This window comes from Triticum dicoccoides, chromosome 5A (genome assembly GCF_002162155.2).
Source record: "Triticum dicoccoides isolate Atlit2015 ecotype Zavitan chromosome 5A, WEW_v2.0, whole genome shotgun sequence".
Classification (NCBI taxonomy): Eukaryota; Viridiplantae; Streptophyta; class Magnoliopsida; order Poales; family Poaceae; genus Triticum; species Triticum dicoccoides.
The window spans coordinates 114,729,245-114,754,894 of NC_041388.1; the positions used below are offsets into that span (position 1 = coordinate 114,729,245).

Sequence of the window (25,650 nt, forward strand, 5' to 3'; positions counted from 1 at the left end):
TAGAACTCGGAGGTGCCGTAGTTTCGGTGCTTGTTCGGTCGGGCCGTGAAGACGTACGACTACATCAACCGCGTTGTTATAACGCTTCTGCTTTCGGTCTACGAGGGTACGTGGACAACACTCTCCCCTCTCATTGCTATGCATCACCATGATCTTGCGTGTGCGTAGGAAATTATTTGAAATTACTACGCTCCCCAACAGTGGCATCCGAGTCTGGTTTTATGCGTTGATGTTATATGCACAAGTAGAACACAAGTGAGTTGTGGGCGATATAAGTCATACTGCTTACCAGCATGTCATAATTTGGTTCGGCAGTATTATTGGATGAAGCGGCCCGGACCGACATTACGCGTACGCTTACGCGAGACTGGTTCTACCGACGTGCTTTGCACACAGGTGCCTGGCGGGTGTCAGTTTCTCCAACTTTAGTTGAACCGAGTGTGGCTACGCCCGGTCCTTACGAAGGTTAAAACAGCACCAGCTTGGCAAACTATCGTTGTGGTTTTGATGCTTAGGTAAGATCGGTTCTTGCTAAGCCCGTAGCAGCCACGTAAAATTTGCAACAACAAAGTAGAGGACGTCTAACTTGTTTTTGCAGGGCATGTTGTGATGTGATATGGTCAGGACGTGATGAGATATAAGTTCTTGTATGAGATGATCATGTTTTGTTGAAGTTATCGGCAACTGGCAGAAGCCTTATGGTTGTCTTTTTATTGCATAAGATGCAAGCGCCAAATAATTGCTTTACTTTATCGTTGTGCGATAGCAATAGTTGCAAGAGCAATAGTTGGCGAGACGACCATGTGACGACACATTGATATAGATCAAGATGATGCAGATCATGGTGTCATGCCGATGACGATAGAGATCATGACGGTACTTTGGAGATGGAGATCAAAGGCGCAAGATGATTATGGCCATATCATGTCACATATATTGATTGCATGTGATGTTTATCTTTTATGCATCTTATCTTGCTTTGATTGACGGTAGCTTTATAAGATGATCTCTCACTAAATTATCAAGGTATAAGTGTTCTCCCTGAGTATGCACCGTTGCGAAAGTTCTTCGTGCTGAGACACCACGTGATGATTGGGTGTGATAGGCTCTACGTTCAAATACAACGGGTGCAAAACAGTTGCACACGCAGAATACTCAGGTTAAACTTGACGAGCCTAGCATATAACAGATATGGCCTCGGAACACGGAGACCAAAAGGTCGAGCGTGAATCATATAGTAGATATGATCAACATAGTGATGTTCACCATTGAAACTACTCCATCTCACGTGATGATCAGACATGGTTTAGTTGATTTGGATCACGTGATCACTTAGAGGATTAGAGGGATGTCTATCTAAGTGGGAGTTCTTAAGTAATATGATTAATTGAACTTTAATTTATCATGAACTTAGTCCTGGTAGTATTAGCATATCTATGTTGTAGATCAATAGCTCGCGTTGTTGCATTCATATGTTTACTTTGATATGTTCCTAGAGAAAATTGTGTTGAAAGATGTTAGTAGCAATGATGCGGATTGGATCCGTGATCTGAGGTTTATCCTCATTGCTGCACAGAAGAATTATGTCCTTGATGCACCGCTAGGTGACAGACCTATTGCAGGAGCAGATGCAGACGTTATGAACGTCTGGCTAGCTCAGTATGATGACTACTTGATAGTTTAGTGCACCATGCTTAACGGCTTAGAATCGGGACTTCAAAGATGTTTTGAACGTCATGGACCATATGAGATGTTCCAGGAGTTGAAGTTAATATTTCAAGCAAATACCCGAGTTGAGAGATATGAAGTCTCCAACAAGTTCTATAGCTAAAAGATGGAGGAGAATTGCTCAACTAGGGAGCATGTGCTCAGATTGTCTGGTTACTACAATCGCTTGAATCAAGTGGGAGTTAATCTTCCAGATAAGATAGTGATTGACAGAATTCTCTAGTCACCATCACCAAGTTAGTAGAACTTCATGATGAACTATAATATGCAAGGGATAATGGAAACAACTCCCAAGCTCTTCGTGATGCTGAAATCAAGAAAGGAAGAAATCAAGAAAAACATCAAGTATTGATGGTTGACAAGACCACTAGTTTCAAGAAAAGGGCAAAGGGAAGAAGGGGAACTTCAAGAAGAACGGCAAGCAAGTTGCTACTCAAGTGAAGAAGCCCAAGTCTGATCCTAAGCCTGAGACTAAGTGCTTCTACTGCAAAGGGACTGGTCACTGGAAGTGGAACTGCCCCAAGTATTTGGCGGATAAGAAGGATGGCAAAGTAAACAAAGGTATATTGGATATACGTGTTATTGATGTGTACTTTACTAGTGTTTATAGCAACCCCTCGGCATTTGATAGTAGTTCTGTTGCTAAGAGTAATAACTCAAAAAGGGAGTTGCAGAATAAACAGAAACTAGTAAAGGGTGAGGTGACGATGTGTGTTGGAAGTAGTTCCAAGATTGATATGATCATCATCGCACACTCCCTATACTTTCGGGATTAGTGTTGAAACTAAATAAGTGTTATTTGGTGTTTGCATTGAGCATGAATATGATTTGATCATGTTTATTGCAATACGGTTATTCATTAAAGTCAGAGAATAATTGTTGTTCTATTTACATAAGTAAAACCTTCGATGGTCATACACCCAGTGAAAATAGTTCGTTGGATCTCGATCGTAGTGTTACACATATTCATAATATTGAAGCCAAAAGATGAAAGTTAATAATGATAGTGAAACTTATTTGTGGCACTGCCGTTTAGGTCATATCGATGTAAAGCGCATGAAGAAACTCCATACTGATGGACTTTTGGAACCACTTGATTATGAATCACTTGTTACTTGTGAGCCGTGCCTCATGGGTAAGATGACTAAAACGCCGTTCTCCGGTACTATGGAGAGAGCAACAGATTTGTTGGAGATCATACATACAGATGTATGTGGTCCGATGAATGTTCAAGCTCGCGGCGGGTATCGTTATTTTCTGACCTTCACAAATGATTTGAGCAGATATGGGTATATCTACTTGATGAAACATAAGTCTGAAACATTTGAAAAGTTCAAATAATTTCAGGGTGAAGTGGAAAATCATCGTGACAAGAAAATAAGGTTTCTACGATCTGATCGCGAAGACAAATATTTGAGTTATGAGTTTGGTCTTCAATTAAAAAATGTGGAATAGTTTCACAAACTCATGCCACCTGGAACACCACAGCATAATGGTGTGTCCGATCGTCATAACCGTACTTTATTGGATATAGTGCAACTGATGTCTCTTACCGATCTACCACTATCGTTTTGGGGTTATGCATTAGAGACAGCTGCATTCATGTTAAAAAAGGCACCATCTAAATCCGTTGAGACGACACAATCTGAACTATGGTTTGGCAAGAAACCAAAGTTGTCGTTTCTTAAAGTTTTGGGTTGTGATGCTTATGTGAAATAGTTTCATCCTGATAAGCTCAAACCAGATCGGAGAAATATGTCTTCATAGGATACCCAAAGGAGACTGTTGGGTACACCTTCTATCACAGATCCGAAGGCAAGACATTCGTTGCTAAGAATGGATCCTTTCTAGAGAAGGAGTTTATCTTGAAAGAAGTGAGTCGGAGGAAAGTAGAACTTGATGAGGTAACTGTACCTACTCCCTTATTGGAAAGTATTTCATCACAGAAACCGGTTCCTGTGACTACTACACCAATTAGTGAGGAAGCTAATGATGATGATCATGTAACTTCAGATCAAGTTACTACCGAACCTCGTAGGTAAACTAGAGTGAGATCTGCACCAGAGTGGTACAGTAATCCTGTTCTGGAGGTCATGTTACTTGACCATGATGAACCTATGAACTATGAGGAAGCGATGATGAGCCCAGATTCTGCGAAATGGTTTGAGGCCATGAAATCTGAGATGGGATCCATGTATGAGAACAAAGTGTGGACTTTGGTTGACTTGCCCGATGATCGGCAAGCAATTGAGAATAAATGGATCTTCAAGAGGAAGACAGACGCTGATAGTAGTGTTACTATCTATAAAGCTAGACTTGTCGAAAAAGGTTTTTGACAAAGTTCAAGGTGTTGACTACGATGAAATTTTCTCACTCGTAGCGATGTTTAAGTCTGTCCAAATCATGTTAGCAATTGCCACATTTTTATGAAATCTGGCAAATGGATAAACAAAACTACATTCCTTAATGGATTTAAAGAAGAGTTGTATATGATGCAACCAGAAGGTTTTGTCAATCCTAAAGGTGCTAACAAAATATGCAAGCTCTAGCGATTCATCTATGGACTGATGCAAGCATCTCGGAGTTGGAATATACGCTTTGATAAGTTGATCAAAGCATATAGTTTTATACAAACTTGCGGTGAAGCCTGTATTTACAAGAAAGTGAGTGGGAGCACTACAACATTTCTGATAAATATATGTGAATGACATATTGTTGATCAGAAATAATGTAGAATTATTCTGCAAAGCATAAAGGAGTGTTTGAAAGGAGTTTTTTAAAGAAAGACCTCGAAGAAGCTGCTTACATATTGACCATCAAGATCTATAGAGATAGATCAAGACGCTTGATAAGTTTTTTTCAATGAGTACATACCTTGACAAGATTTTGAAGTAGTTCAAAATGGAACAGTCAAAGAAAGAGTTCTTGACTGTGTTACAAGGTGTGAAATTGAGTAAGACTCAAAGCCCGACCATGGCAGAAGATAGAAAAAGAATGAAAGTCATTCCCTATGCCTCAGCCATAGGTTCTATAAAGTATGCCATGCTATGTACCAGATCTATTGTATACCCTACACTGATTTTGGCAAGGGAGTACAATAGTGATCTAGGAGTAGATCACTGGACAGCGGTCAAAATTATCCTTACTGGAATAAGGATATGTTTCTCGATTATGGAGGTGACAAAAAGGTTCATCGTAAAGGGTTATGTCGATGCAAGTTTTGACACTGATCCAGATGGCTCTAAGTCTCAATCTGGATACATATTGAAAGTGGGAGCAAATAGCTAGAGTAGCTCCATGCAGAGCATTGTTGACATAGAAATTCGCAAAATACTTACGGATCTGAATGTGACAGACCCGTTGACTAAAATTATCTCACAAGCAAAACATGATCACACCTTAGTACTCTTTGGGTGTTAATCACATAGCGATGTGAACTAGATTACTGACTCTATTAAACCCTCTGGGTGTTGATCACATATCGATGTGAACTATGGGTGTTAATCACATGGTGATGTGAACTACTGCTGTTAAATCACATGGCGATGTGAACTAGAGTATTGACTCTAGTGCAAGTGGGAGACTGAAGGAAATATGCCCTAGAGGCAATAATAAAGTTATTATTTATTTCCTTATATCATGATAAATTTTTATTATTCATGCTAGAATTGTATTAACCGGAAACATAATACTTGTGTGAATACATAGACAAACAAAGTGTCACTAGTATGCCTCTACTTGACTAGCTCGTTAATCAAAGATGGTTATGTTTCCTAACCATAGACATGAGTTGTCATTTGATTAACGGGATCACATTATTAGGAGAATGATGTGATTGACATGACCCATTCCATTAGCTTAGCACCCGATCGTTTAGTATGTTGCTATTGCTTTCTTCATGACTTATACATGTTCCTATGATTATGAGATTATGCAACTCCCGTTTACCGGAGGAACACTTTGTGTGCTACCAAACGTCACAACGTAACTGGGTGATTATAAAGGAGCTCTACAGGTGTCTCCGAAGGTACATGTTGGGTTGGCGTATTTCGAGATTAGGATTTGTCACTCCGATTGTCGGAGAGGTATCTCTGGGCCCTCTCGGTAATGCACATCACATAAGCCTTGCAAGCATTACAACTAATTAGTTAGTTGTGAGATGATGTATTACGGAACGAGTAAAGAGACTTGCCGGTAACGAGATTGAACTAGTTATTGAGATACCGACGATCGAATCTCGGGCAAGTAACATACCGATGACAAAGGGAACAACGTATGTTGTTATGCGGTCTGACCGATAAAGATCTTCATAGAATATGTAGGAGCCAATATGAGCATCCAGGTTCCGCTATTGGTTATTGACCGGAGACGTGTCTCGGTCATGTCTACATTGTTCTCGAACCCGTAGGGTCCGCACGCTTAAAGTTACGATGACAGTTATATTATGAGTTTATGTGATTTGATGTACCGAAGGAGTTCGGAGTCCCGAATGAGATCGGGGACATGACGAGGAGTCTCGAAATGGTCGAGACGTAAAGATCTATATATTGGACGACTATATTCGGACATCGGAAAGGTTCTGAGTGATTCGGGTATTTTTCGGAGTACTGGAGAGTTACAGGAATACGTATTGGGCCTTATTGGGCCATACGGGAAAGAAGGAAAAGGGCCTCAAGGGTGGCCGCACCCCTCCCCTTGGTCTGGTCCGAATTGGACTAGGGAAGGGGGACGCCCCCTTCCTTCCTTCTCCTTTTCCCTTCCTCTTTTCCTATTCCATATGGGAGGTGGAATCCTACTAGGACTCGGGAGTCCTAGTAGGACTCCACACTTGGCGCGCCCCCTTCTAGGGCTGGCCTCCTCCTCCCTTGCTCCTTTATATACGGGGGCAGGGGGCACCCCAAAGACACAACAATTGATCCTTGAGATCTCTTAGCCGTGTGCGGTGCCCCCTCCACCATAATCCTCGATAATATTGTAGCGGTGCTTAGGCAAAGCCCTACGACGGTAGAACATCAAGATCATCACCACGCCGTCGTGCTGACGGAACTCATCCCCGACACTTTGCTGGGTCGGTGTCTGGGGATCGTCATCGAGCTGAACGTGTGGTAGAACTCGGAGGTGCCGTAGTTTCGGTGCTTGATCGGTCGGGCCGTGAAGACGTACGACTACATCAACCGTGTTGTTATAACGCTTCCGCTTTTGGTCTACGAGGGTACGTGGACAACACTCTCCCCTCTCGTTGCTATGCATCACCATGATCTTGCGTGTGCGTAGGAAATTTTTTGAAATTACTACGTTCCCCAACAGTGGCCCGGACCGACATTACGCGTACGCTTACGCGAGACTGGTTCTACCGACGTGCTTTGCACACAGGTGGCTGGCGGGTGTCAGTTTCTCCAACTTTAGTTGAACCGAGTGTGGCTATGCCCGGTCCTTGCGAAGGTTAAAACAGCACCAACTTGACAAACTATCGTTGTGGTTTTTGATGCGTAGGTAAGATTGGTTCTTGCTAAGCCTGTAGCAGCCATGTAAAACTTGCAACAAACAAAGTAGAGGACGTCTAACTTGTTTTTGCAGGGCATGTTGTGATGTGATATGGTCAAGGCATGATGCTAAATTCTATTGTATGAGATGATCATGTTTTGTAACCAAGTTATCGTCAACTGGCAGGAGCCATATGGTTATCGCTTTATTGTATGAAATGCAATCGCCCTGTAATGCTTTACTTTATCACTAAGCGGTAGCGATAGTCGTAGAAGCATAAGATTGGCGAGACGACAACGATGCTACGATGGAGATCAAGGTGTCACGCCGGTGACGATGGTGATCATGACGATGCTTCGGAGATGGAGATCACAAGCACAAGATGATGATGGCCATATCATATCACTTATATTGATTGCATGTGATGTTTATCTTTTATGCATCTTATCTTGCTTTGATTGACGGTAGCATTATAAGATGATCTCTCACTAAATTTCAAGATAAAAGTGTTCTCCCTGAGTATGCACCGTTGCCAAAGTTTGTCGTTCCCAGACACCACGTGATGATCGGGTGTGATAAGCTCTACGTCCATCTACAACGGGTGCAAGCCAGTTTTGCACACGCAGAATACTCAGGTTAAACTTGACGAGCCTAGCATATGCAGATCTGGCCTCGGAACACTGAGACCGAAAGGTCGAGCGTGAATCATATAGTAGATATGATCAACATAGTGATGTTCACCATTGAAGACTACTCCATTTCACGTGATGATCGGTTATGGTTTAGTTGATTTGGATCACGTGATCACTTAGAAGATTAGAGGGATGTCTTTCTAAGTGGGAGTTCTTAAGTAATATGATTAATTGAACTTAAATTTATCATGAACTTAGTACCTGATAGTATCTTGCTTGTTTATGTTTGATTGTAGATAGATGGCCCGTGCTGTTGTTCCGTTGAATTTTAATGTGTTCCTTGAGAAAGCAAAGTTGAAAGATGATGGTAGCAATTATACGGACTGGGTCCGTAACTTGAGGATTATCCTCATTGCTGCACAGAAGAATTATATCCTGGAAGCACCGCTGGGTGCCAGGCCTGCTGCTGATGCAACTGACGACGTTAAGAATGTCTGGCAGAGCAAAGCTGATGACTACTCGATAGTTCAATGTGCCATGCTTTACGGCTTAGAACCGGGTCTTGAATGACGTTTTGAACGTCATGGAGCATATGAGATGTTCCAGGAGTTGAAGCTAATATTTCAAGCAAATGCCCGGATTGAGAGATATGAAGTCTCCAATAAGTTCTATAGTTGCAAGATGGAGGAGAACAGTTCTGTCAGTGAGCATATACTCAAGATGTCTGGGTATAATAATCACTTGATTCAACTGGGAGCTAATCTTCCAGATGATTGCGTCATTGAAAGAATTCTCCAATCACTTCCACCTAGCTACAAGAGCTTCGTGATGAACTATAATATGCAAGGGATGGATAAGACAATTCCCGAGCCCTTCGCAATGCTAAAAGCTGCGGAGGTAGAAATCAAGAAGGAGCATCAAGTGTTGATGGTCAACAAGACCACTAGTTTCAAGAAAAAGGGCAAGGGGAAGAAGAAGGGGAACTTCAAGAAGAACATCAAGCAAGTTGCTGCTCAGGAGAAGAAACCCAAGTCTGGACCTAAGCCTGAAACTAAGTGCTTCTACTGCAAGCAGACTGGTCACTGGAAGCGGAACTGCCCCAAGTATTTGGCGGATAAGAAGGATGGCAAGGTGAACAAAGGTATATGTGATATACATGTTATTGATGTACCTTACTAGAGCTCGCAGTAGCACCTGGGTATTTGATACTGGTTCTATTGCTAATATTTGCAACTCGAAACAGGGGCTACGGATTAAGCGAACACTGGCGAAGGACGAGGTGACGATGCACGTGGGAAATGGTTCCAAAGTCGATGTGATCGCGGTCGGCACGCTACCTCTATATCTACCATCGGGATTAGTATTAGACCTAAATAATTGTTATTTGGTGCCAGCGTTGAGCATGAACATTATATCTGGATCTTGTTTGATGCGAGACGGTTATTCATTTAAATCAGAGAATAATGGTTGTTCTATTTATATGAGTAATATCTGTTATGGTCATGCACCCTTGAAGAGTGGTCTATTTTTGATGAATCTCGATAGTAGTGATACACATATTCATAATGTTGAAGCCAAAAGATGCAGAGTTGATAATGATAGTGCAACTTATTTGTGACACTGTCGTTTAGGTCATATCGGTGTAAAGCGCATGAAGCCAAAAGATGGTTGTTCTATTTATATGAGTAATATCTTTTGTGGTCATGCACCCTTGAAGAGTGGTCTATTTTTTATGAATCTCGATAGTAGTGATACACATATTCATAATGTTGAAGCCAAAAGATGCAGAGTTGATAATGATAGTGCAACTTATTTGTGGCACTGCCATTTAGGTCATATCGGTGTAAAGCGCATGAAGAAACTCCATACTGATGGACTTTTGGAACCACTTGATTATGAATCACTTGGTACTTGCGAACCGTGCCTCATGGGCAAGATGACTAAAACGCCATTCTCCGGTACTATGGAGAGAGAAACAGATTTGTTGGAAATCATACATACAGATATATGTGGTCCAATGAATGTTGAAGCTCGTGGCAGATATCGTTATTTTCTCACCTTCACAGATGATTTAAGCAGATATGGGTATATCTACTTAATGAAACATAAGTCTGAAACATTTGAAAAGTTCAAAGAATTTTAGAGTGAAGTTGAAAATCATCGTAACAAGAAAATAAAGTTTCTACGATCTGATCGTGGAGGAGAATATTTGAGTTACGAGTTTGGTTTACATTTGAAACAATGCGGAATAGTTTCGCAACTCACGCCACCCGGAACACCACAGCGTAATGGTGTGTCCGAACGTCGTAATCGTACTTTACTTGATATGGTGCGATCTATGATGTCTCTTACAGATTTACCGCTATCGTTTTGGGGTTATGCTTTAGAGACGGCTGCATTCACGTTAAATAGGGCACCATCAAAATCCGTTGAGACGACGCCTTATGAACTATGATTTGGCAAGAAACCAAAGTTGTCGTTTCTGAAAGTTTGGGGCTGCAATGCTTATGTGAAAAAGCTTCAACCTGATAAGCTCGAACCCAAATCGGAGAAATGTGTCTTCATAGGATACCCGAAGGAGACTGTTGGGTACACCTTCTATCACAGATCCGAAGGCAAGACATTTGTTGCTAAGAATGGATCCTTTCTAGAGAAGGAGTTTCTCTCGAAAGAAGTGAGTGGGAGGAAAGTAGAACTTGATGAGGTAACTGTACCTGCTCCCTTATTGGAAAGTAGTACATCACAGAAACCGGTTTCTGTGACACCTACACCAATTAGTGAGGAAGCTAATGATGATGATCATGAAACTTCAGAACAAGTTACTACTGAACCTCGTAGATCAACCAGAGTAAGATCCGCACCAGAGTGGTACGGTAATCCTATTCTGGAAGTCATGCTACTAGATCATGATGAACCTACGAACTATGAAGAAGCAATGGTAAGCCCAGATTCCGCAAAATGGCTTGAAGCCATGAAATCTGAGATGGGATCCATGTATGAGAACAAAGTGTGGACTTTGGTTGACTTGCCCAATGATCGGCAAGCAATTGAAAATAAATGGATCTTCAAGAAGAAGACTGACACTGACGGTAATGTTACTGTCTACAAAGCTCGACTTGTCGCAAAAAGGTTTTTGACAAGTTCAAGGAATTGACTACGATGAGACCTTCTCACCCGTAGAGATGCTTAAGTCTGTCCGAATCATGTTAGCAATTGCCGCATTTTATGATTATGAAATTTGGCAGATGGATGTCAAAACTGCATTCCTGAATGGATTTCTAGAAGAAGAGTTGTATATGATGCAGCTGGAAGGTTTTGTCGATCCAAAAGGATCTAACAAAGTGTGCAAGCTCCAGCGATCCATTTATGGACTGGTGCAAGCATCTCGAAGTTGGAATAAACGCTTTGATAGTGTGATCAAAGCATTTGGTTTTGTACAGACTTTCGGAGAAGCCTGTATTTACAAGAAAGTGAGTGGGAGCTCTGTAGCATTTCTGATATTATATGTGGATGACATATTGCTAATCGGAAATGATATAGAATTTTTAGATAGCATAAAGGGATACTTGAATAAGAGTTTTTCAATAAAAGACCTTAGTGAAGCTGCTTACATATTGGGCATTAAGATCTATAGAGATAGATCAAGACGCTTAATTGGACTTTCACAAAGCACATACCTTGACAAAGTTTTGAAGAAGTTCAAAATGGATCAAGCAAAGAAAGGATTCTTGCCTGTGCTACAAGGTGTGAAGTTGAGTAAGACTCAATGCCCGACCACTGCAGAAGATAGAGAGAAAATGAAAGATGTTCCCTATGCTTCAGCCATAGGCTCTATCATGTATGCAATGATGTGTACCAGACCTGATGTGTGCCTTGCTATAAGTCTAGCAAGGAGGTACCAAAGTAATCCAGGAGTGGATCACTGGACAGCGGTCAAGAACATCCTGAAATACCTGAAAAGGACTAAGGATATGTTTCTCGTATATGGAGGTGACAAAGAGCTCATCGTAAATGGTTACGTTGATGCAAGCTTTGACACTGATCCGGACGATTCTAAATCGCAAACCGGATACGTATTTACATTAAACGGTGGAGCTGTCAGTTGGTGCAGTTCTAAACAAAGCGTCATGGCGGGATCTACATGTGAAGCGGAGTACATAGCTGCTTCAGAAGCAGTAAACGAAGGAGTCTGGATGAAGGAATTCATATCCGATCTAGGTGTCATACCTAGTGCATCGGGTCCAACGAAAATCTTTTGTGACAATACTGGTGCAATTGCCTTGGCAAAGGAATCCAGATTTCACAAGAGAACCAAGCACATCAAGAGACGCTTCAATTCCATCCGGGATCTAGTCCAGGTGGGTGACATAGAGATTTGCAAGATACATACGGATCTGAATGTAGCAGACCCATTGACTAAGCCTCTTCCACAAGCAAAACATGATCAGCACCAAGGCTCCATGGGTGTTAGAATCATTACTATGTAATCTAGATTATTGACTCTGGTGCAAGTGGGAGACTGAAGGAAATATGCCCTAGAGGCAATAATAAAGTTATTATTTATTTCCTTATATCATGATAAATGTTTATTATTCATGCTAGAATTGTATTAACCGGAAACGTAATACTTGTGTGAATACATAGACAAACAAAGTGTCACTAGTATGCCTCTACTTGACTAGCTCGTTAACCGAAGATGGTTATGTTTCCTAACCATAGACATGAGTTGTCATTTGATTAACGGGATCACATCATTAGGAGAATGATGTGATTGACATGACCCATTCCATTAGCTTAGCACACGATCGTTTAGTATGTTGCTATTGCTTTCTTCATGACTTATACATGTTCCTATGACTATGAGATTATGCAACTCCCGTTTACCGGAGGAACACTTTGTGTGCTACCAAATGTCACAACGTAACTGGGTGATTATAAAGGTGCTCTACAGGTGTCTTCAAAGGTACATGTTGGGTTGGCGTATTTCGAGATTAGGATTTGTCGCTCCGATTGTCGGAGAGGTATCTCTGGGCCCTCTCGGTAATACACATCACTTAAGCCTTGCAAGCAATGCAACTAATAAGTTAGTTGCAAGATGATGTATTACGGAACGAGTAAAGAGACTTGCCGGTAACGAGATTGAACTAGGTATTGAGATACCTACGATCGAATCTCGGGCAAGTAACATACCGATGACAAAGGGAACAACGTATGTTGTTATGCGGTCTGACCGATAAAGATCTTCGTAGAATATGTAGGAGCCAATATGAGCATCCAGGTTCCGCTATTGGTTATTGACCGGAGACGTGTCTCGTCATGTCTACATTGTTCTCGAACCCGTAGGGTCCTCACGCTTAACGTTACGATGACAGTTTCATTATGAGTTTATATATTTTGATGTACCGAAGGATGTTCGGAATCCCGGATGTGATCACGGACTTGACGAGGAGTCTCGAAATGGTCGAGACATAAAGATCAATATATTGGACGACTATATTTGGACACCGGAAAGATTCCGGGTAAGATTGGGACAATACCGGATCACCGGGAGGTTATCGGAACCCCCCGGGAGGTATATGGGCCTTATTGGGCCTTAGTGGAAAGGAGGGGAAAGGAGAAAGGGAGGGGGCGCCCCCCCCCAAGCCCAATCCGAATTGGGAAGGGGGCCGGCCCCCCTTTCCTTCCTCCCTCCTTCCTCTTCCTTCCCTCTCCTACTCCTAATAGGAAAAAGGGGAGTCCTACTCCCGGTGGGAGTTGGACTCCCCCCCTTGGGCGCGCCATCCTCCTTGGCCAGCCCCCTCCTCCACTCCTTTATATACGGGGGCAGGGGGACCCCAGAGACACAATAATTGATCATTGATCTCTTAGCCGTGTGCGGTGCCCCCTCCACCATAATCCTCGATAATATTGTAGCGGTGCTTAGGCGAAGCCCTGCAACGGTAGAACATCAAGATCGTCACCACGCCGTCGTGCTGACGGAACTCATCCCCGACACTTTGCTGGATCGGAGTCCGGGGATCGTCATCGAGCTGAACGTGTGCAAAAACTCGGAGGTGCCGTAGTTTCGGTGCTTGATCAGTCGGGTCGTGAAGACGTACGACTACATCAACCGCGTTGTTATAACGCTTCCGCTTCCGGTCTATGAGGGTACGTAGACAACACTCTCCCCTCTTGTTGATGTGCATCACCATGATCTTGCGTGTGCGTAGGAATTTTTTTGAAATTACTACGTTCCCCAACAGCCAGCGCCCGGCGCACCACCCTCGAAGATGAGGTGTTGCATGTAGTCCTCGTCGACGGCGGACGGTATTTCCTCGAACAGGTTGCGGGCGTCCGGGAGACCGCCGGCCGGTGTCTGTCGCGTGCGTTTCCTCGCGCCGCCGGACGACGAGCCACCGACCACCGGGGTGGCGTTGAGGTCGATGGGCGCGGGTGCGGGTGTGGAAGGCGCGATCACGCTCACGTCGGGTGAGCACTCCCTGGAGAGGCTGGAGGCCTGAGGGTAGACGTGGAAGCCGGGGACCGAGTTGCAAGCCGATGCGCGGGGTGAGTCGGGCATCACCATCCGAGGAAATGCTGACGAGCCGGTGCTGGCTGGGGCGACGGCGGCTTGGATGAGGTAGTGCTGGCTAGGGTTGACCCCAAGCATGTAAAGCGCATCCCTCGTTACAGCGGCGACACGAGCGTTGGTGAACTCCTGCTGCGCGGCGGCGGCGGCGGCGGCCTGCGCAGCGGCCTCATCCCTCGCGTCCGCGGCGTGCCTCCGGCCCTTCCTCCTGGCCGACTCCCTTACCCGCTGTTTGGGCGTTAGCGCCTTCTTCGGCTTGGTCGTCGCGGCGGTCTTGCGCGGGGCACGAGGCTTGCCTTTCCCGGAGGGGGCGACGGTGCCGGACGAGGCGAGGGAGGCGAGGCCGGCGGCGGCTCGACTTAGGCGAGGCCGGCGGCGACCTCGAGGTCGAGGTCGATGGCGTCCTCCATCGCTGGTTTTGGGGCGGGAGGTGCGCGCTGGCGGGAGCGTTTTTGGAAAAATGGGGGGAAATGGTTGTGGCTGGCACCGACAGGCGGGCCTGGGGAGAGGAGTAGGCGCGCGTGCGTCCGTCTCTTGTCCGCGCCGACGTAGATCCGGCTTAAAAATGGGCCTGGAATGGGTCGCCCGCGGACAAAAAACGGACGCGCGTCCGTTTGGGTCGGCGCATTGGGCCGCCACTTTTGTCCATGCCAACTCAAACGGACGCGGGCGGACGAAATGGGTCGCTTCATTGAAATTGCTCTTAAATTTGATAATTTGGGATGTGGCGGGCCGGTTGGGTGCACCGATGGCCGAACGACCGCATCTGAACACGTGTGTCCATTTGGTCGACTCAAACGAACAAAATCCGGACAAAATAAATGTCCGTTTGAGGTCGACGGTTGGAGTTGGCCTTACTGCCCGTTCGTGTAAAAGTTGATATATCAAATTTCCTTATTTGTAGTTGGTGTGCCAACGTGCAGGCGTGGACGTGGAACCAACCTGGTATTTCCATTTTTACGTTCTGAAATTTGGTATTTTCCCACTAAAAAAAAGAAATTTGCTATTTCCTTTTCTTTGGGAAGCAACGACCCATGGTATTTCCAGTCGCGCATGTGTTGCGTCGCCCCTACGCCGTGATTCACATGTCCGTTAATCATGTGGGTCCCGTCCTATCTACAAAGCCCAATACACAACATATACACCCGACAGTACCTGGCACGGCCCACATATACACCCGACAGTACCTGGTACCGCTCCGATGGATTTTCGTGTCGATTCCCAGCTATTACTGAAATAGCCTGGCATCTTGGCCCGTCAACAACCCCCTACCCATTCCCTCAAAAAAAAAAAAACCCTACCCACACGAATTCAACGCTCGGATTTTGTTATACTGGTCGTCTCACCCCTGGCAGTATAGGATACCGTGAAAAAGCTCTGTCTTTTTTTCTTAAGCAAGAGGCTTTTATCATAGACTGTTATCTTTGACCCTCCATGGAAAAGGGACATCAACGTGTGACCTCTAATCTAATTTTGACGTACGTAGAGATAGAGCATCCCGGTACATACAAGATCGACCAGAGAAATTAATACAGCGAAATCACAAACCAGATTAATCCAACCATGAATCACTCTGCTCGATGCAGTATCAAGGCAGCGCTCAATCCTTCAAAATAACTGTGGCGTCGCGGGTCAATGCACGCGCGACGCAACAGGAAATCAATCAATTAGCTAGATCCTTGGAACGTCGTAGCAACGCGATCGGGGACGAGTCGGAAGAAAGAGTGGCGTCGCCGGTGTTGACCAAAGAAGAGCCGACGCGATCGGTGCCGTCGGGGGAGAACGCCCCGTGCCGGCCGGATGACGCAAGATCCGGCACGGTCCTGTACACATGCAGGGGGAGCGCCGGCAGCCTCGCCTCCTCGGACTGAAGGATACTCATGGCCTGCGCGACAGACGGCCGCTCGCTCCGCTCCGGGTGCGCGCACCAGAGCCCGACGACGAGCACCCGCTCCATCCACCACTCGTCGGCCTCGTCGCCCCTCAGCCGCTCATCCGCCGCGTCAAGGACCGCGTCCCTGCCGTACAGGCTCCACACCCACCTGAGCAGCGTGAAGGATATCTCCGCGGTCTCAACCACGGGCCGCCGGCCGGAGACGATCTCCAGGAGGACGACGCCGAAGCTATACACGTCGGACTCGGTGCTGGGCCGGCGCGTGTTGACGAACTCCGGGTCGATGTACCCGGCGGTGCCGAGCACGGCCTTGGTGGTCTGCAGCAATCCCGCGCCGTGGTCCACGAGCCGGGCCAGGCCGAAGTCCCCCAGCTTGGTGCAGTGCGAGGCGTCGAGCATGATGTTGCTCGGCTTGATGTCGCCGTGGACGACGCTCTGCTCCCACTCTCCGTGGAGGTAGCGCAGCGCCGATCCCAGGCCGAGGATGATCTTGTACCTCTGCGGCCATGTCAGGAACCTGTCTTTGCTGTAGAGATGCCTGTCAAGGCTGCCCTCGGCGACCAGCTCGTAGACGAGCAGCAGCCCCTTGCGGCTGTCGCACCAGCCCAGCAGCTGCACGAGGTTGCGATGCTTCAGCCTGCTGATGATCCTCACCTCTGCCTCGAACTCCTTCCTCCCCTGCGCCGACGACTCTGCCGACAGCACCTTTACCGCCACCGCGCGACGCTCTTGGTCACCGCCGGCGACGGCGAGCGTGAGGTTACCTCGGTACACGCTGCCGAAGCCGCCTCGCCCGAGCTTCTCCTCCTCCGCGAAGTTGCTCGTTGCAGCGACGAGCTCGTGGTACGTGTACCGTTTGGGGCCACCGGCGGCAACACCTCTCTCGAGGCCAGCTCTGTCCACACAATGTTCTTCGTCGTCGCTGTCACTGCTGCTGTCCCCGTTTGCTCTTTTTGATCTTCTTTTCTCGTGTCGCCGCCATAGCGTTACCATGGCCACGCATGCCAGCAGAAATAGCAGCGGAACTAGTACGGACAGCAGGGTTACTACTAACATTTTGTGCTTGTTGCTGGTCGGAGGAGGAAGTTGAGACGGCGGAGGCGCTTCCGTGTTGGATTCCAATTGGGATTCCAGCTGCAGAGTGGAACTGAATGACCATGACAGTATCTGGTGCAGCTCGGCGGCCCAGCCAGTCGCCGCCGAGAAGCCGATGGCAACCTCCTCCGGCAGATACCTTCTCAGGTCAATGGTTGCATTGACCTGGTACATGGCGTCGTCGATCAGGAGATCAACTGCCAGCAACTTGGACCCATTGTGGTACTTGACAGTGGCGGTCATAACGTGCGAGGACGTGAGGTTCCTGCCCGGGATGGTCGTCGTGTCCGTGGACGCCGTGGAGTTGACGGAGTTGACGTCGATGCCGACGTGGTTCCCGTTCACGTCGGCGTTCTGCGGGTTGAGGAACGTGTCGAACTCGACGGCGACGATCCGGGTGTAGCCCGTCCCGTTGGTGAGGGCCGGGAGGAGGCCGAGGCTGCCGCCCTCGCTCTTGGCCGGGATCACCGAAGGGAAATGGCCGAGGAAGAAGGCCATCCCGTCGCCGGCGTCGGACGGGCTGTCCCTGTCCGGGGTGATCCGGAAGGAGAAGGTGGTGGTGAAGCTAGCCGTCTCGCCGGTGGCGCTGTTCCACAGCGGCACTTTGTGCACGTACGACGCCCGGCTGGTACTGTACTGGATGTGTGCATCGCTTGTGTTGGTCGTCAGCTCGAGGGTGGAGGAGCTGAGGAACGCTTGGCCGGCGAAGTTGATGGACGCGCCGCGGTTGGGGACGCCGGGGTCCGAGAAGTTGAGGTTGAAGGAGAGCGACAGGGCCATGCGCGGCGCATGGTAGAGGCAGAGGAGCACCAGGACTAAGGTGGTGAGACTGCGACGACGGCGGGAGCCCATCGCTTGGTGTTTGCCAAGGAGAAAGCTTGAGCACTAGAAAACAAAGGGGAGATGTATATAGCCCATGGACATTTCACGCCTGCCGGGTATTCCATTTATTATTACTACTAGTTTACTACTACTACTCACCGAAAATACATAGGAGTTCTCGGGTGCTACGCCCCCCTATATTCAAAAATAATTTAGTAAGTCAAAAAATCCTCAAACTTTTTATGGAATCAAACATGACCAAGCATTGTACTCATATAAAAAGATTAAATAGGGAATGACTTTTATTGTATCCGGGATCAAAGATTTCCCAAAAAAATGCTAGATGCAAGTACTATTCATGCTATATTATCGTTATAAATTTGTTTTTTGCCTTGAAGTCAACAAGAATCATTCCTTGGCCAAACTTTTTATATGAGTACAATACCTAGTCATATTTGGTTCAAAAATATATCCAAGATTTTTTGATTTTTTTTTGAATTATTAAATTATTTTTTAATATAGGGGGTGGAGCACCCGAGTGCTCCTAATCCGCTTCCTACTACTCACTCGCAGAAAAAAGATAATACTACTATATTACCTCCGTCCTAAAAATGTTGAGACTTTTTATAGTATATCATACTACTGAAAATGATGGGTAGTATATAATTGATTCAATGGTCATTATTGATTCCTAATTTTTCTCTCTCTAGGATATGTTGGTAATTGGCTGTTAGGGTAGATTTGTCCTTTCTTGTGATGTTATAACTGTAATGATTCATAGCATCAATTTCAAGCCCCATATCAGAACTGTTCGTCATTGTTTGGACGCAGCCGCCCCAGCAGCCCGGCTGCCCTTCGCTAGGTCTCATTGTTCCTTGACGCAGCCGCACTAGCAGCCCCGCGGCCGTCAGCTCTATCTCATAGTTTCATGGACGCAGCCGCCCTAATTTATCTAGATATGGATGTATTTAACATTAAAACATGTTTAGATACATTTGTACCTAAACAAATTTAAGATAAGTTTTTTGGAATGGAGGGAGTATTATTTTTGTCATACATGGGCTAGAGACTGCGTGTAGCTGAGCTCGTCTTTATATTGGGTCTCCAAAATCTTACTAGTGGATTAGTCAGTTGTCACGGTCAAATTTGAAGTGGTCACCACAGGAACGCACAAAGTTAAGTTAGTGCATGATATAGCACAAGAAAGAAATTACGAAATTACTTTATGAACAACATTTTCCAGCCGAATTTTGGACGATGGGAGGACTCGACGGTGATGTTCACTTTTGGACTAGGCATTGGATGTCCTGATGTGCTGCATCGTCTCAAAATCGTCCAAAATGCGTCGGCTGTGTAGCAGCGTTCAAGAAATTAGAGAGCTAAGTTGGTGCATGATGTGCACGGCTTTGACCGAGCCGTGCACCAAATGGTTGCACAAGACGAAGTCACCAGCGTATATACAGGTTTAATGGTCGTTCAACAAAGCGCTTGGACGCATTCAACCTTTTCTCATCACTCATCCATTATATTTCTTCTTCTTTTGACCTTGCCTCTCGGTGATTTTGTATGGTGTCCTTGATGCTTGACCTGATAGAACAACCTAACGGCACTTCCAAGGGGCTCCCTCATTCCATTCCTACTTGTTCAGACTGGACTATGTTAGAATTTATGTGCTATTCGGTCTACCCTCTAATTCCTTTGCTCCGTGGTGCCGCTCATAATGCATATTGAGGCTAGAGGGTAGTGACCTATTTATAGACTCCACTTCCAGGTGTTTTATTATTCTACTTGTTTCCGAGATAGAGTCCAGATCAAATTACCAACCACGATCAAATTTGTCTGATAATGGATTCTACCCGTTGTGTCCCCGAAGCACACGTTTGTAAGCAACGCGTCATAATAGAGTGTAAATTCCTCTAGTTATGTAGATCAACATTAGTGCTGTTATCTAACTATATGATCTAGCTCCTTCCGATTATCACTGTATCCGGGTAGTCTTTCCAAAATAAATAGTATATTGTATTCCACTGATAATCGACCAGCTTCCTTAAGCATACAACTTAAGTACATTCCAACAAATGATAATTCCATGATAATCATGTAAAGTAATTCCATGCATTAATACATGTATAATTCAACAATGATGTGTTCCGAATATTAGTAATTTCTAGTAATTTGAATATAGTTGCGGGATACATAATTCCAACATCTCCCACTTGTCCCAAACGATCATTCAAATATTCGTAAACCCATAGCCTTAACATGCTTTCCAAATACCTCCTGACTAAGAGGCTTGGTCAAGGAATCAACAATCATATTAACACTACGTTGAAAACCCGCAAATATATATATATATATATATATATGTGGTGATACTTTCCTTCAATATGTTTCCTTGTTGTGACACCTAAGATCACTGAAGACCTTTAGTTTTCGCCTAATTATTCCAGCATAGCTGTCCTCGGCGCCTCGAGTATTATTTCCTCGAGTGTAATTCCACCTTTGTAGGCACCTTGAGTATTTTGCTTCCTCAAGTGAATTTCCACATCAATTATTTTCCATCACATATATCAATAATATGATTAATTCCACATCGAGTCAAATAGATGATAACCTTGTTGAATAGAGTTTTCAAAACCACATAAATATTAAATCCTTTAAGTAAATGAAGTTCCATAAGTAACTTATGTTTTGAAATAAATTCCTGACTTGTGTCAGTGAACCTGCACCTTATTAGTATTACAAAATAAATTGCATATGTGTACCTGGACTTGTTTCTCATCTTGTAGATACAATAATGGCTTTCTCAATGTGTTTACCTTTAATATAAATTTCAGAACAAGCGGCAGGTTGTGATGCAGTTTCCACAATCATATATGATGTGAGAGATTCCCTTAGCTGCTCGTCTTTCCTTCCACTGCTTGAATGCAGCATAAATTCCGGAAGCTAAGGTATGATTGTATAACGAAGATACAGTAAATTTCAACACCATTATTATCCCTTTGTCCTCAGGAGTTCAAACATATTTCCTCACTGAGTTTGGTCTAGGTACTTTAATAAGTTTGCAAATTTTCCATAGGAAACGTTTCAAAACATACCCTATGTAGTTCCACTCCTAAAACATCGGAAGCTTCAAACGTTCCTTTCATATGAAAGTTAAAACATGAACATGCATATATTCAATTAGCAAACAATGTCTTTAGTGCCTCTTTCCCAAAATTCCAGGAGAGAGAGTTCCACAAAGTATATTTTCCTTTGTGTGAAAAATCAAATAACAAGAGTGACATTATAATATTCCAATGAGCCAAATTTCCTTACAAAAAGAAAGTTCTCTTCCAGACAATAGGCTTGCGATTATTTGGTATGATATTATAAGTTCCCAAACTATGATCTTCCTCATTTGAGTTTATTCCTTCCCACAATTCTTCCACCCATAGTTGACACTGATGAAAAAAAACTTTCTTGGGAGAATCTAGTGATTCCTCTAAAATTTAGAGTGACATCCCCCAACAACACATAACAATTATCCAAACATAATATTCCAAGCTAATTCCTCCCACTTATCCTAAGCATGTTAGTATCGGAAGTTTCACTTGTAGTTTCCTTTGATGTCAAGATTATGTTCTAGTATAATTGCCAATAATTCCACCATTATTCATAATAATATAGGCTTCCACTTTCCACCAGTTTTCCTTTTCCATATCAAAAACATACCTTTGATCCACTAGAATAACAATTAATAAATTCCTGGTGTGTGCTAGATGAAAAATTATATAAACGCAATATGTAATATTTCTTCAAAAGAAATAACAAGGGAGTATCAAAGATATTCTATTCCTCCACTCAATTGTGAAATATATGGTATATCAGAATGGGGAATGTAGTTCCATGCTGTTTACATATTAAATTGATATATTCCTGAAGTGTACTTCCCCCTTCAATCAGTTGTTAAGACTTTGATATACTTTAATTAACTGATTTTCCACTTCACTACAACATGTGAGCAACACAATAAAACCTTTTGTCTTGTATAATGAAAAGGTAAACATGTAACCATATGAAGTGCAATCATCGATGAGTGAAATGAAATAAACAATCTGACCTCTAGTGGGAGTGTCCAAATTTTTTTTTACCATAAGCATATAAAAAAATCTTAAGTTTTTTTTATCTCTCTCTACCTTAAGAAAAGGCGTGCAAGTCAAATACCCATTATATAGGTGCTTCAGAAAACCAAATTCCTCCCACTAAAGTTTTGAACTCCGGAATTAGTAAGTCACTCGATTTGATTCCATTATATGTGACCAAGTCGTCCATAACAAAAATAACAAATTCCAAGCATGTGTTCCATTATCAACATTCCTCTCCATGGAGTTATCTTCCCCAAATAACAATTTGGGTTGTTAACTTCCAATGGACCATCAAGAAAGAATAGACCATCGTGTGAATTTCGGTAATGCACTAATTTTATCATTGACCAATATTTCCACTCTTGCTTTTCCAAATAGTATTTCCTTTTAAAGAATGGGTTCCAAGATAGAACCATAAATTAAATCTATTCACACTGAAGTTGCATATAGTTTTTCCTATAACAATAATACTCTTCCTCCACCATGGAGTTTCATGGTAAAATTTCCAATTCCAAAGTGTATAATATTTAGCGGCAATGACAAACCACACAATATATATAATTTCCTTTGGTATTGTTAGCGAGTCAATAAAATTGCTATTGTATTCCAGCAATATAATACATAGAAGCTTCAATCCACAATCCAACTATTTGAAAAAGTAGTGACAGATTCATATTTAATGCAAATATTAACAATGTGCATACCGTTAAGTGAGAGTAAATTTCCTTAATTTCCCATGAAGTGGTACCCATCTTCCATCATAAATAAGTAATTGTCATAATAGACACGGTTTGAATTCCTTCTCATGCAAGATTAGTATACTAGTGTATCCATCAATAATAATTTTCCTCCACAGCGGAGTTTGAGGGCATACTTTCCAATTCCAAGTTTATTAACTTTATCATTTCCTTGGAATTGTTTGCATGGAAGTATATGATACATGAAAAATCCCGTGCATACAAATTATAGACATACCTTCCACTTTGCCTAATTGTATTTAAAAAAATATATCTTCCTCTTCGAGGTGTAACCAATAAAATTTGGCTAGATCCTTCCCTCAGAGAGTTTCTATCTTCCTCCATAGAGCAAATAATATCCAATATAGCATATATTGAATAACCAATCAAGCTGACAAGTGTATATAAAATTATTCCAAACAATTTGGCGTAGAGTTTAGGACAGCAATGATTTGCACTTCCCAAAAATAGCCTGAGACATGTTCCACCAAGAATATATTCCAGATTGCACATAATTTTCCACAAAATCCGTACTCTTATATTCAGCAGTCACAGAACAATAAAATGATCATGGAAAGATTGTGCAAACCAGTTGGTATCCATATTCCAAGTGTCATATTGTCTAATTCCTTTTTTTTCTTAACAGTGGCATTTTAATGTAACTTTTCCGGTCCGTGCAAGTCAATAGACCAATAAAAAAATCCACATGCTGATTTCACGCACGAAAATTAATTCCTCCTTGAGAGATTGATAGCTGCAACTTGATTAAATTCCCGTCCGTGCGTGCAAGGGATGTTGCGGAGAGATGGAAACATCAACTCGGTCGATGCATAAAACAAAATTAGCCTGCGGACATCAATCTGAGAAACACACGGATCAGGGCAGCACTTGTGGAGAACACACGAACGCTGGGTCATGTAGCTCTGCAGAAGACCACCATCTTGGTAGCATCTTTATCACATATAATCCAACCAAGAAATTGTACTGCCATGATCCAATCAAGAAATTGTCTACCTCCTGGAGTAATAGTTCATCCGTGGACCGTAGTTAGATCCATATGAGTCTCTTCCACATACTACGTGGCAAACTGAGTTAGTAAAAAATTGCTTTGCATGTGATCCTCCATGCATGCGCATTACTTTTCCTCCAGCGAGTTCGCTAGCCGAGTGTGCGCGCGTCTCGGTCAATGTGATTAGTAGCAGCGGAAGCTGATTTTCCCATAGATTGATGCGAAGATGAATCATGGAGGCGTGCAAACTTTACTGACATTCCTCGATCCATGCGGCCACAAACAACCTGTAAATCCAATTTTCCTTCCGGATCCATCAATTCCGTCTTCCGTGCAAGCCCGAGCAGACAATTATCACAACAATACAGGAGCACGTGAACATGGAGCCAGCAGCCAGCAGGGGTCGGTGGTCGTGGACGGATAGAGCGCCGCTGGCTGGCGTGGGGACGTGCGGCGCAACAGAAGCGCCGCCCTCAGCACCGATCAGTTTGGCGTACTAGAGATTCCCATGAAAATCAATCACACGCGATGGCAAGTGATTCGTACGGATAGGCCCCGATGCGGCGGAGTTCGTAGTTGCGGATTAGGGTTAGCAGCGACCGCCGATAGCCAAAACCTAGCCTCGATACCAATGTTAGAATCTGTGTGCTATTCGGTCTAGCCTCTAATTCCTCTGCCTTTTTCGTGATGCCGCTTACAATGCATATTGAGGCTAGAGGGTAGTGACCTATTTATAGACTTCACTTTCAGGTGTTTTATTATTCTACCTGTTTCCCGGATAGAGTCCAGATCAAATTATTAACCACGATCAAATTTGTCTGTTAATGGATTCTACCCGTTGTGTCCCCGAAGCACACGTTTGTGAGCAACATGTCATAATAAAATGTAAATTTCTCTAATTATGTATATCAACATTAATGGTGTTATCTAACTATATGATCTAGCTCCTTCCGATTATCACTGTATCCGGGTAATCTTTCCAAAATAAATAGTATATTGTATTCCACTGATAATCGACCAGCTTCCTTAAGCATACAACTTAAATACATTCCAACAAGTGATAATTTCATGATAATCATGTAAAGTAATTCCATGCATTAATACATGTATAATTCCACAATGATGTATTTCGAATATTAGTAATTTCTAGTAATTTGAATATAGTTGCAGGACACATAATTTCAACAGACTATACATACCAAATTTACTATCCAACCGGCTCCCCAGTTTCAGCCCCTATATACAAACTAAAATAAGCAAGCAAACACATTAAATTAAAACGTGTCTTTATACATCAAAATCAAAAAAAATGTCAGACCATCTTATAACTCGGGAAAGAGGGAGTATATCTGAAGCAATCAGTTACGAGGATAAGGAGTCTATTCGGTAATCCACCAGCTCCGTGAAATCCCACGATCCACGATCCGGCTCCTCCCAGCGAGTTCGCGCTCCTTGATCGATGGTTTTTTCTTTTTGAGAGTTCTTGCCCAACTTTATATTGATTCAATAGAATGTCCATATAGAAACGCTAAAACGAACCGGTAAGCTTCACTT

General features: G+C 43.8%; 1 protein-coding gene across 1 annotated transcript; it reads right to left on the reverse strand.

Moving 5' to 3' along the window:
- Positions 1–15,895: 15,895 nt before the first annotated feature.
- On the reverse strand, positions 15,896–18,253 carry LOC119297070 (L-type lectin-domain containing receptor kinase IX.1-like). Its single transcript, XM_037575014.1, has one exon. It carries the CDS (start codon positions 18,251–18,253, stop codon positions 16,076–16,078), a length of 2,178 nt encoding a protein of 725 aa, XP_037430911.1. The 3' UTR covers positions 15,896–16,075.
- Positions 18,254–25,650: the final 7,397 nt, after the last annotated feature.